Consider the following 13,635-nt stretch of genomic DNA (forward strand, 5'->3'; position numbering starts at 1 on the left):
AAGAGCCCAGTTTTGAGTCAGAATAAGTGAAACTTCCTGAAAGAGGAAAACAAATGTTCTTACCAAAAAAAAAAAAAGGATAAATGTGCATGAGGTGATAAACTTGTTAATTATCTAGACGAGGGGAATACTTTCACTATATATAAGTGTATCAGATCACCATGATGTACATTTTAAATATCTTAGAATGTTATATGTCAATTATAATTCAATAAAGCTAAAAAAATAATTTAAAAAAAGTTTCAGGTTCAAGTCCCACTTTTGCCTAAGTCATTTAAACTGCACAGTCTTAACTTCCTCATCTGCAAAAGGGGTTAATACTGTAAAAACCACTGCAAATCAGGATATTATTTTATAAACTACAAACCGCAGTAGAAAGGTAAGGGATTATCATGACCTCAACTCCCTCAGGGGCTGTGCCACCCAATTTCAAGTCTGAACTGATTTGCAGTTCACTCATCGCCCTAAGGGAAAGATTGGGGAGGAGGTGTGACAAATAACAATAGGCACCAGGAGTCAGAAACCTGAGGTTCTAGCTGCAATTCTGCCCACAACTAGCTGTGTGACTTCATCTCCTGTCAGCGGGAGGCCTGTTTCCTTGTCTGTAATGCGGCGCTAACTCGGCCTGTCCAGTGCACCTTAGTGAGAACCTCAGGACAACGCTGAGCCACGCAGAGCATCACCACTCCACAGAAGAGGCCGTCTGCATCCTCCCCTGGGGTCCTCCTGCCCCAGGGAGCCCACTAGTCCTGGGACAGCCACGTGCCACGCTGGATAGCACCCTAAGGGCAGGGCCCAGGATACAGTAAGCACAACATAAAGATAAAACCAGCTACCCATGAATACATATACACAATGGAATATTACCCAGCCATAAGAAGAAATGGAACTGGGTCATTTTTAGAGATGTAGATGGACACAGAGACCGTCATACAGAGTGAAGGAAGTCAGAAAAACACATTTTGTCTATTAACACATATATGTGTGTGGAATCTGAAAAAAAATGGTAGACTATCTTATTTACAAAGCAGAAACAGAGGCACAGAAGTAGACAACAAATACATGGATACCAACTGGAAGCGGGGGATGGGATTAATTGGGAGATTGGGATTGACATATATACATTATTGATAGTTTATGTAAAATAAATAATTAACGAAAACCGACTGTATAGCACAGGGAACTCCACTCAATGCTCTGTGGTGATCTAAATGAGAAGGAAATCCAAAAAAGACGAGATTTATGTATACATATAGTTGATTCACTTTGCCGTACAGTAGAAACTACCACAACATTGTAAAGCAATTATACTCCAATAAAAATAAGAATAAATTTTAAAAACAGCTACCTGGGGAGTCATTAGCAAGAGTCATTAGCAAAGGGCTCTCAGAGTTCATTTTGTCTGGCACTGGCAGCTTTTTTTCTGCCAACCAGATACCAACCACGCCCAGGCCCTGTGAGCCCCAAAATACTGTTTTCACCACGCTGGGTGGAGGCACCATTACATAAGGGCACGTCTCATCAGTGCCAAGTGGCTGGAGTTGTCCTAACTCTCAGGTGATACCTATATTTCAGCCTCTTTCCTCTGTCCCCTACAAACCAGAGTTCTGGTACCAAGATGCCACCTGCCTCTCTCCCTTCCACCGAGGCACACATATCCCTGAAGACCTCCAGGTGGAACTGGCCTGGCTCCCACGTCTTACTCTCAGGGTCACCTGCCAATCTCCTCCTGCCTGTCCATCACAGAGCCTCCTAATGTCTTGGTCTTCACTCTGCTCAGCCAGGGCCTGCCAAGTACAGAATCCTGAAAGGAGCAGGATCCCCAGTCCTCGGCTAGTCTGAGTGTGTATCAGTCACAAGACCCATAGCAGTCTGGCTCCCTGTCTGGGACTCAGTCCCCCTTCTCTGTAACCTGGGGTGAAAGCATCTGTATCACCTACTTCACACATGCAGGTGAGGATCCACTGTGATAAAGACATAAACTGCTGGGCAAATAAGAAGGATGACTATTTCTATTGTTGTTTGACTCATCCCCAGGTTATTGTGTTTCTGCTTCCCAAAGCCACTGAGACCAATTCTGTTCCCTTCTGAGGAAAAGGAACTGGGATTCTGGCAAGTTTGGCTTGACCAGATCAAAAGCTCGGCTCCCCTCACCCCCACCCCCGTCCTGGCAAGGTTCCTAAGACTAGGCAGAGGGTGGCAGGACTGCTATCTCTCAGCTTCTTTTTGCTGCAAAAACACTTCCAAACAAACCATTTGAGCCGGATCCTGGGGGTGGAGGTAGGAGTGGCTACTAATTGCCCACAGCTAGATGAAAGCAGAAAACTTCAAAAAAATTATGTTGGCAGATACCCTGAGAGTGGTCCCAAGAACAGCTAAGATCCTCCTTGGCTAGAGGCCAGCTGCATTTGCTATCAGGAGCTGAGCTGGATTTGAAACTGTCCCGCCTGCCCAGCTCCACCAGGAGCCCCTGCCCTGTGCTCACATCCTGGGTGACCCGAAATGGGGGCCTTGGGAGCCAACTAAGCTCAAACTAGGCCCACCAGTTTGGCCCCAACTCACCATTTCGGCATAGGCCCCTCCCCCACAAATCCTCTACTATAGCCCCAAGTAGACTTTTCCCAGTCCTCCAAAACTTTCACCCCTGCTACACCCCAGCTCAAGTTGGGCCCTTTTCATGGCAGAAGGGATGGATGGGGGGAGGGCACCTGGAGAGCCCTCCAAGTAAAACTCTTCCCTTCCTGCAAAGCCAGGCTCAAATGTTACCATCTCTATGAGCCTCCATGACTCTTTTCCTTACAAAACAGATGAAAAATTCTTCTTCTCTTTAAATTCTCACAGAGGCCTCTTTACAGATTTTTAGGGTTAGAGTTTACCATGGTCTGGTTCATATCATAATCTATGTCAATGTGTAACCCAAAGGGAGAAAGCACAGACTGCACAGGCATACAGGCCTGGGTTTGAATCCCAGCTCTGCCGCCTACTAGCACACACAGCACGGTACAACTTTTCTGAGCTTCAAATTACTTACATAGAAAATGAGTCTAGAGACTTCCCTGGCGGTCCGGTGGCTAAGACTCTACACTCCCAATGCTGGGGGCCTGGGTTCCATCCCTAATCAGGGAACTAGATCCCATATGCTGCAACTAAGAGTCTACATGCCACAACTAAAGATCTTGAGTGCCACAACTAAGACCCGACACAGCCAAATCAATATTTTTTTAAAAAAAGAAAAGAAAGAGAATGAGTCCAGACAATGCCTAGTGTTAGTGAATATTTGGAGAACTCTCAAACATTGCTTAGGAGAGGATTCCCTAGGACAACTACTTTGTAAAACTCTTGGGCAGTATCTATGGACATCCTTAAGAGAAATGCATGTAGATGGTTTCCAAAATGGTCCACATTAGAACATTCACAGCTGCTCTATTAGTAATATCTAAAAATTGCAAACAACCCAAATAGCTATCAAGTGAAGAATGGATAGAGATATACCCATACAATGAAATTATTATATAACAATAAGAATAAATAAACTACTATTGCCTGCAACAATATGGATGAAACTCACAAACATAGTGTTGAAGGAAAGAAAACAGACACAAAAGACTACAGACTGTGTGATTCTCTTTTAGGTAAAACAAAACCATGGTGCTAGAAGTTAGAATAGTGGTCACGCCTGGGTCAGAGATTGTGCCTGGAAGGGGACACAAGGAGTTTTTTGAGTGCTGCCAATGCTGTTTCTTGATGTATATACGTACCCTTATTTTGTGTGCAATAAAAATTTTAAATAATTAAAAATGAGTCTAATATCTGCTTTATGGGACAAATGAGATAACATATGCAAAGTGCTTTTTTTTTTCATTTATTTTTATTAGTTGGAGGCTAATTACTTTACAATATTGTAGTGGTTTTTGTCATACATTGACATGAATCAGCCATGGATTTACAAGTATTCCCCATCCCGATCCCCCCTCCCTAAAGTGGTTTTAATAGTCCCTGGATGGTTCCAACAAATATGAATTCCTTCCCTCCTGCCTATTGGAGCTTCATGAGGGCAAGAGTTGTGACATTCTCACCTCTACCCCCTTGTGGGAGCTGGTACACAGCAGGTACTCCAACATGTTTGATTTAAATGCAGTGTCCCAGCTGTCCTTCTCAAGACTGCTGCTCAGAAAGCTCATCAGGTTAAAACAGCTATTAACTTAAAGCCCCTTCCTACCATTGCTCCCCAAGATGAATTTGCATATTACCAGTTTAGAGACATGACACTAAAGGAGAGACATTTTCAGGTGGAATTAGTCACCACCTAGGACCCAGAAGCACAGGGACATTTCTGACCCGCAAAAGATGAAACCACACAGCAGAGGGCACGGATACACCATTTGGCTAGAAGCCCAGGCCACTGGCTCCAGGCATTCCAACATTTCTGAAAGTTAAGACAGACTTCCTCAATTCAGTTCAGTTCAGTCGCTCAGTCGTGTCCGACTCTTTGCGACCCCATGGACTGCAGCACGCCAGGCTTCCCTGTCCATCACCAACTCCTGGAGTTTACCCAAACTCATCTCCATTGAGTCGGTGATGCCATCCAGCCTTCTCGTCCTCTCTCATCTCCTTCTCCTCCCGCCTTCAATCTTTCCCAGCATCAGGGTCTTTTCCAATGAGTCAGCTCTTCACATCAGGTGGCCAAAGTATTGGAGTTTCAGCTTCAACATCAGTCCTTCCAATGAACACTCAGGACTGATCTCCTTTAGGATGGACTGGTTGGATCTCCTTGCAGTCCAAGGGACTCTCAAGAGTCTTCTCCAACTCCACAGTTCAAAAACATCAATTCTTTGGTGCTCAGCTTTCTTTATAGTCCGACTCTCACATCCATACATGACCACTGGAAAAACCATAGCCTTGACTAGACGGACCTTTGTTGACAAAGTAATGTCTCTGCTTTTTAATATGCTGTCTAGGTTGGTCATAGATTTTCTTCCAAAGAGCAAGCGTCTTTTAATTTCATGGTTGCAGTCACTATCTGCAGTGATTTTGGAGCCCCCAAAATAAAGTCTGCCACTGTTTCCACTGTGTCCCCATCCATTTGCCATCAAGTGATGGGACCGGATGCCACGATCTCAGTTTTCTGTATGTTGAGCTTTAAGCCAACTTTTTCACTCTCCTCTTTCACTTTCATCAAGAGGCTCTTTAGTTCTTCTTTGCTTTCTGCCATAAGGGTGATGTCATCTGCATATCACAGACGTTCTAGAACCTCACAAAAAGGGACCTCGAGGAACCTCGAGGACTTTTAGTCTCCACTCAGGAGCCACTTGCATGAGGAAGGGAAGTTAGAGAAGTTCCACTTTATCTACACTATACTTGAGGGTTCTGTGTAAGAATTCGGGGGTGGGAGGAGTTTGAAACCCACTGCTGTCTGGTCAAACCCACTTGTTTTGCAAGAAGAGGAAACTGAGGTCCAGACAGGAGAAAGGACTTGCTAAAAGTCACACAGCCCATGCCAGCTGCTCTTCCCCTGGCTTTTGTCACCAGCACCTCAACCCTCCAACAGTGGCTCCAAGGTTGGGAGGCCAGTGGCCTCCTGAGGAACAACCTAGGAGAGGGCCTCCAAGGCTGAAGGATTATCTCAGAAGGAAATTTCAACCTTACTAAGCTTACTTACAACCTTCCCCCTCCCGCAGGGGACCAAGCCCACCCTGCTGAACTCTCAGAGATCCTCACCCAGCGCAAGTAAAATGGGAGCACGATTGTCCCCTTACACCCCCTCCCATGAAGAATCATCACAATCAGGCTCTGAGGAAGCTGTCAACAGAGGGGAGGGGCGTCCGACATCACAGCGCACCTCCGCGCATTGGAGGCTGTGACACACCCCAATCTCTGATGAGGAAGCTTGGACTCAGAGAAGCTCAGCTGCCTGCCTAAGGGGACATGAGAAACCTATCTTCCTGGTGAAGGTCCAGCTCTGCTGGGCAGCCTGCTTGCTCATTCCCACATCTAACAACTGGGGAGCCCTCAGGGAGGGTATCAGGGTCAGTTCAGGTCTCCATCCTGCCAGTGGGAAACTTGTCCCACACCCACTCACATCCACACACTCCTGCGCACACTTGAGAGTCCCTTGGACTGCAAGGAGATCCAACCAGTCCATCCTAAAGGAAATCAGTCCTGAATATTCATTGGAAGGACTGATGCTGAAGCTAAAACTCCAATACTTTGGCCACCTGATGTGAAGCACTGACTCATTGGAAAAGACCCTGATGCTGAGAAAGATTGAAGGCAGGAGGAGAAGGAGACGAGAGAGGATGAGATGGTTGGATGGCATCACCGACTCGATGGACATGAGCTTGAGCAAGCTTCGGGAGTTGGTGATGGACAGGGAAGCCTGGCGTGCTGCAGTCCTTGGGGTCGCAAAGAGTCAGACATGACTGAGCGACTGAACTGAACTGAACAGGGAGTGGGTCAGGGTCAGTTCAGGTCTCCTTCCTGCCAGTGGGAAACTTGTCCCACACCCACTCACATCCACACACCCCTGTGCCCCTGCTCAAGCCTCTCTCAAGGCTGCTGAATGGAACCACTTCAGAAGCTAAAAACACATCTCAGGAGATGGGTGGTTTGGGGAAGAACAGGACTCCGGAAGCAATAGTGAAGAGGCCAACGTGCCAGCGTCGCTCCGTCTCCAGGACTCTCCCAAGGAATGCCATACACAAAGCAGTTGAGAAACACAATGTCAGAAAACACAGCAGCAACCTCCAGCTGCCCCCCACCCAGGGGCCACCCCCACTGGATTCTCAAATACAAGGGCATGTGCTCTCTTCACCTGCCCCTAGGACCTTCCCACCTGCCAGTGAGGCAGCAGTTAGGCATCCTCTCTTCCAGCGCGCCCTCCTAACCTACCACCTCTATGGCCTCCTGCTCACCCCTCTGGGCTCCCTCTCCTCCCCAAAGTGAGAAGACTAGCCTCCACCTTGCAGAGTTACAGTGAGGATCAGCCCGATCCACACATGCCATGAGCCATCCACAATGCCTAGCCCGGAGTCAGGTCAACTGCTGACAATACGCTGGGGTCAAAACCCCAACCTGCTGCAGACCTACTGGCTGGCCCCCTGCCCACCCTAACCATGCCCCATCCCAGGCTCCAGACGTCGGGGACCACAGCTTCCTTCTGCCACTGAGAAAGCTGACTGGATACGGATGGAGCAGCCTCCTCGCATCAGCTGCTCGCACAAAGAGAAGGCGGTAAGTGAAGTGTAGGATGCTGAGAAGCCCAGATCCCCTCTCCTCCCGGAAATCTGGGGTGCTCTCCCCCGTCAAGGAGTCCTAACATGATGGAAGTCTCTCTCCCATCTCCCACCCCCGCCCCCACCCCCCCTCCCCGCCGAGGCGCCGGGTCTGCCCCCTCTCCCACCCGATCTTTCTGGTCAAAAGGCCAGACTTCACAGGCGGCCTTAGGGGCCCAGCAGTCAGGTCCCGGAGGTCGAGGACCGGCCAGAGCGCCCAAGGCCAAGGCTGGCCATACCCGGGGGGAGGGGGGGGGGGGGCGGGGGCGGCGACAGGGAATAGGCGGCTAACGCCCCGGAGCAATTTGTCTCCTCCTGCCCAGCCCCGGACCGATCACCCCATCCCGCCCGTGGAGCTCGCAGACGGGCGCTACTCACGGCGGGAGGCTGCGCGGCGGCGGCCGTGGGAGCGCGGTGGGCACCGGGGGCCCGGCGGGGCGCGCTGCTCTCTGATCTGCTCCGCTCCCTGATCGCCCGCCCTCAGAGACACCGAGGCGGAGCGGCGGGCCCCGTCCCAGGCGCCGGCTGGACGCGCGCCCGGAGCCCCGAGACCCGGCTCTGAGCGCCCCCTGCCGGGAGTCCCCTCGGGGCACCCTGGGGTGAGGGCTGCAAGCCTCCTGGCCAGGTCGGATCCAGCACCTCCAAAAGCCGAGGTTCCCGGAGAGGGGGCGAGAGCCAGTCGCAAGACCTGGCGTTTTCACGGACTCCTCCGCTTACATGCTTTGTGGCTTTGAACAAGTCAGCTAACCTCCTAACCTGGAAGTTGGTGTACATGAGCTGATACAGTCGATATAGCCTGGCGAGATCACTCAGAAAGCGGTATTTCCTTGTCCACCGCTTCCACGCACGCACCGTGAGAGAAGTCCCACCAGGGAGCAGACCTCTTCCTTCCTCCCAGCCAGAGCGGAAACCTTACCAGCCACGGTTCACAGTGGGCTGGGGGCCGTGATGGGGGTGGGGGGACACTTCCCTCCTCACCTCCCCGTCCGCTCACCCCCACCCCCACTTGGAAGCGGCCTGGCCTCAGTGCCCGCAGCCCTGCCTGGCACGTTGGTGAGTGAAGCCCCGCATCACCCTCCTGCCTTCCCGAGTGAAAGACCGGGGAGTGGAGTGTTCCTCTCTTCCTCCTGCCGAAAATCCCGGGAGGAAAAAGGAATGAGAATGGAAGGGGTGGTGGAAGGAAATGGAAACAAAATGTAAATGAAGTTCAGTGGTCTTATTTCAAGACAAGAGGCTGTTTAAAGTAATGAAGGCCCCTTCCCAGAACCTCGCTCCTAGGCCTTCCAGGCGGCTCCTCAAGGTAGTCCCAGAGGACGGAGTCATAGATTCAGTCTTTCATTTGGTTCAAAGCTCTGCCATTCCCAGTCTTGGTCATGGCACTTGAACTTATTCTTTTTTTTTTTTTTTTTAATTAATGTGTAGTTCTTTTCCTTTTCCTTTCTTTTTTTTTTTTTTTGGCCATGCAGGTTCACCCACCAGGGATGGAACTCCCACCCCCTGCAGTGGAAGTGGGAAGTCTTAACCACTGGACTGCCAGGGAAGTCCCTGACCTTGTTCTTCATCAGCAAAGTAGGCAAACACCCCTTCTTACAGCATCTAACAGAACTACTGTGGGGCTGAAATGAGACAGAGTGTATAAGATGCACCTAGAGGATCTCTCTGGGGCTTCCCCAGTGGCTCAGCAGTAAAGAACCCGCCTGCCAATGCGGGAGATTTAGGAGCCTCAGGTTGGATCCCTGGGTTGGGAAGATCCCCTGGAGGAGGAAATGGCAACCCACACCAGTATTCTTGCTGGGAAATCCCATGGACAGAGGAGCCTGGCAAGCTACAGTCCATGGGGTTGAAAAGAGCCTGACACTATTTAATGACTGAGCGCACACACACACACACACACACACACACATACACACACACACACAGGAGCTCTACTCACATGAGCAACTCCCTGTCTCCAGTTTAGCCTTCCTAGATACTGGGGTGCTGAGATGTACAGATGAACCAACCCTCCCCCACCCCCCAGCTGACTGGTACCTCCGCATTTGTGACGGCCTCTAGAAAGATGCCCGGGCTTCCCTGTCCATAAACTTGACAACCTTCCAGGACAGCACAGGCTTTGAGCCATCACTCCCAAGAGCACCAGGCTACCTTGAGTTGAGTAATATCCAAGACCAGAGGTGGCTCTCCAAGTCAATGGACTCAGGAGGATACCCACTAGTAAAGTTTCTCCAGCATAAGGTGAAACCTTCATCCTCAGACCACCCTTCAAACACCTCCTCCCCCATTTCCTGTTATCTATTGCTGTGTAACAAACCACCCCAGCCTTGTGGCATGAAGCAGTTTTGTTCAACTCATGTTTTGAGGGTTAGAAGCACTGACAATGCACAGTATATATGGCTTATCTCTGCTCTAGGATGTCTGGTGTTTCAACTAAGGAGACTTGAGTGGGTGGGAGTGACTTGAATGGCTGGGGGCTGGAATCATCTGGAAGGGTCTTTATTCACATGGCCAGACCCTGCACTATGATGAATGCAAGGCTGGGCTCAGCTGTGTTGCCCAAGCACCTACATGTCACCTTGCCATCCCTTCCCCCTCCGAGTTCATGCTTAATATCTCTTTTGTGGCAGCAATGTCCTTGTCCAAGGCAAAGTGAACATTCTTGGATTGACACACAGCAGTCAAAAAGTGCTAGTCAAAAGCTAGTCAAAAAATGCTGCAGCAGCAAGGGTCACTATCAATCATTCCATCCAGCCTGATCATTTTTCAGATGAGGAAACTGAGGCTCAGAGAAGAGAAGTGACTTGCGCAAGGTCACACAGCTGGTAAGAGACAGAACTAGGATTAGAGCCAGGCCCCCTCCTGATTCTGTTTGGTGCTCTTTCCTCTCTACCTGCCAAACGCATTGCCTAGGGAGGTACCATCTGGAAATGCGTTTTGTGCTTGGGGTGGAGTGACTTCATCAGACGCGGAGGGCAGCGACTGAACACTGAACATGGGACCAAGGCAACAGTGGCAGGGGAGGGGAGACCCTGAGGGTGGCGGCAGCAAGGACGCCTACTCCAGAATGAAGTCAAGAGGAGGTCCAGGTGTTAACAGCTGAGAATTATGCACTCAGCCTCAGCTCCTGCATGGATCCAGATGCCTCCCCTGGAATTGAAGGCTCTGACCTGCGTTTTCTCACTGCGTACACACATCCTCTTCCCTCTTGTGTGTGCACGTCTGCTCTCTTGCCAGCTTGGCTTATTGGCTGTTCCTGCCTCCATGTTTTTGTTTAAGGCTTTCCATCATCACTGCTTCATTCCATCCCACAAAATCCTATCCATTCTTCAAGGGCCCTCTCATGTATCATATCTTTCATGGAAACTTCCCTGATCTCACCTCTAGATGGCTCCTCCCGTGAACCCTACCACTCTTGGTTTCTAGCCAATTGACATTCCCTTTCCTCTATTTTACTTGTAATGAGTGTCCACTTCTCTTCTCCTCAAGGGCAAGGACAGCGCCTTGTTCATATTTGTACCCATACACTTCCTGATATCCCCAACCCAGCAAAGTCTGTTAAATTGAATTACTAGAATGTGAATGCCACAAGGTAAGGGACCATAACTGTCTTGTTTCCTATTGTCTCCCAAGGGTACCCAAGTGCCTAGCACTTACTCTCAGACAGAGAGATGTACAGTTAATGTGAATTACTGGCACATTACATTAAAGGAGTTCTCAGCCCTGAAAGCACATCAGAATCACCCCAGGAGAGTTTGAAAATCCTAACACTCAGGCAGCACCCCACACCAATTACAGCAGACCCTTGGGAGTGGGATCTGGGCTTCAGCAGTGGTTAAAACTCCCCAGGTGGTTCCAGTGTCCAGGCTGAGCATGACTTTGTTCATGTCCCAGAGACCCAGGGAAAAGAAAGCACCCTCCATCAGCCCACCAAACCACAGCCACACCTGAGCACTTGTGTTGTGCAAAACCCTCCACGGGCCTGTGAGACCGGTGAGTCCTGGGAGCCTGAAGCTTCCACAGGGTGAGAAGACAAGCCCACAGGACAGATGTAATCATGGGGGATGGTAAAGGGCAACAAAAGCAGTGATACCCTAAAGGACCTAAAACACACGTTGGTGCCTGGAACGTTTACAGAGGGGCAAATTCCCAGGTGGCTGAGTGGTAAAGAATCTGCCTGCCAGTGCAGGAGATGCAAGGGACACAGGTTTGACCCCTGGGTTGGGAAGATTGGCAGACTAGAGTCCCTGGGGTCACAAAAGAATTGGACACAACTTAGTAACTAAACAACAGCAAGTTTATGGAGCCTATCAACCTGCTGATGAGGAGGCACGACCAGGGTTTAGATGCTGCGTGTGTGGGCTGGGGTAGCCAGCACTGGGGTTGGCATAGAAGACGTGGTGTGAGGGCTAAATGCAGGGACCCCATTGCCAGATGCCTACTGTGGCTCCCAACACGCAACCTACTGTGTGGTCCTGGACAATCTTCGTCTGATTTTTTTGGCCATGTCACGCGGCATGCAGAAGCTTAGTCCCCCAACCAGGGATGGAACCCATGGCCTCCGCAGCGGAAGCACAGAGTTTTAACCACTGGATGGCCAGGAAAACCCCCCAGGCAACCTTCTCAATCTCTTTGTGTCTCATTATCCCCATGCATTGTTGTGACCATCCCATTAGTTATGGGTTATCTGTGCACTTAGATCAGTGTCTGGCGCTTAAGTGCTCAGTGAGTATTACTATATTTTAGTGTCCCTTAAATGTCTGCTGTGAGCCCCACTAGAGGAGGAGACGGATCTTACTCATCTTTACAACCCACCCACTCCCAGCCTGACTCTAAGCAAGTGTCCAGTGAAGACTGGACTGCAGGCATGCAGTGGGTCCAGAGCTGACTGCTTTCTTCTGCTCTCACGGCAGCTCAGGAGAGGGCACAGGGGGTTCCTGCCCAGCTGGCTTGCCCCCTGGGTAGACGGCAGGCAGGTAGCCTCCTCCTCTCAAAGGTGGCCCCGTGGCCTGGTTCCTCAGCCCTGCCGGCCCTGCCCACCCTGCCCTGCGCCCTGCGCCCTCTGCTCTCCCACACCCAGCCCGGCAGGGTCAGGGGATGGGGCAGACTTGGCTGCCCTGCTCGGGAGGCCCACTGGCTTCTGCAGACAGAGGTGGCTGCTTTGACCTCTAGGCTGGCTGGACTTAGCAAGGCCTTGACCTCATCAGTGGGACAGAGCAGGGCAGGGGAGGAGAGACAGAACAGGGCTGGGGCATCAGACGCTTTGCCTTTCTCTGGAAGCCTGGAGGACAGGGATTCCCCAGGCACATGCGCACACCCATTCACTCTGCAGACATTCAAGGGCACCCCTTGGGGCCAGGTGCTGGTAGAGGAGGGAGAGGTTTAATGCCCCGTCAAGTGTCAAGTCAACTCCAGCAGGCATTCTGAGGGGCCTGAGGATAGGAGGGGCTTGATTCAAACTTGAAAGAAGAGGACCAGGAGAGTAGGAGGTAGGTGAGGGAAGGACAGCACATTAGCTGGGAGTAGCTGTGTGTATCAAGGGCTGGGGGCGTGAAACCACCTGCCATTTCCTGCCTCGACTCCCTCCTGAGCCAGCACAGGCGTCACACTGTGGAATCAGGATCGAGGCACATGCTGTCTCCTTCTGTTTAGGCAAGAGGTTGGTGACATGGACATTGGGTGCTTGACCAGGGATCCCAAACTATGCCCACCTCTAGGGCTATGGATTCCATCATCTTCTCTAGGCTCAGGAATTAGACAGGTCTAATTATATTTCTATTCAGCCACTTTCTGGGCAGGTCACTTCCCCTCTCTGAGCCTCAGCTGCCTCATCTGTAAAATGGGAATAATTAAACCTTTCTCTCCAGACCAGACAAAATATTTGAGAAAACACAAATGTCCACTTCCTTCCCCAAACAGCTGGTTACTAGGACTTCCCTGGTGGTCCAGTGGTTAAACCTCCACACTTCTGCTGCAGGGGGTGCGGGTTGGATCCCTGGTCAGGGAACTGAGAACTAAGATCCCGAATGCTGTACAGTATAGCCAAGAAGAAAGAAAGAAAAAAAAAAAACCAACAAAACCAGATGGTTTCCTCTTTCAAGTCAGTCTGTCATTTGTGCCGTATCTCTCCAGCCATATTGTTCCTGCCACAGTCTCTGAATTACTTTTTTCCTTTCCCCTTCATTTATCCAAGGCTCAGTTCAATTCCAGCCACATTCATTTTATTATTTTTTTTCACATTCATTTTAAAAGCATTTTCTGGGGACTTCCCTGGTGGGTCAGTGGCTAAGACTCTGTACTCTCAATACAGGGAACCCACGTTTGATCCCTAATCAGGGAACTAGATCCTACATGCCGCAACTACAACCTG

The 13,635-nt window shown here is 50.3% G+C and overlaps 1 protein-coding gene across 1 annotated transcript in view; it reads right to left on the bottom strand.

Moving 5' to 3' along the window:
- Nucleotides 1-13,635, bottom strand: part of LOC122705646 (death-associated protein kinase 2-like) — a 122,044-nt gene that overhangs the window by 95,770 nt on the left and 12,639 nt on the right. Inside the window, exon 2 of the mRNA XM_043921072.1 lies at nucleotides 7,650-7,750. Within this exon, the coding sequence (XP_043777007.1) occupies nucleotides 7,650-7,750 (101 nt within the window). The remainder of the gene's footprint in view (nucleotides 1-7,649; nucleotides 7,751-13,635) is intronic.

Source organism: Cervus elaphus, chromosome 12 (genome assembly GCF_910594005.1).
Source record: "Cervus elaphus chromosome 12, mCerEla1.1, whole genome shotgun sequence".
Classification (NCBI taxonomy): Eukaryota; Metazoa; Chordata; class Mammalia; order Artiodactyla; family Cervidae; genus Cervus; species Cervus elaphus.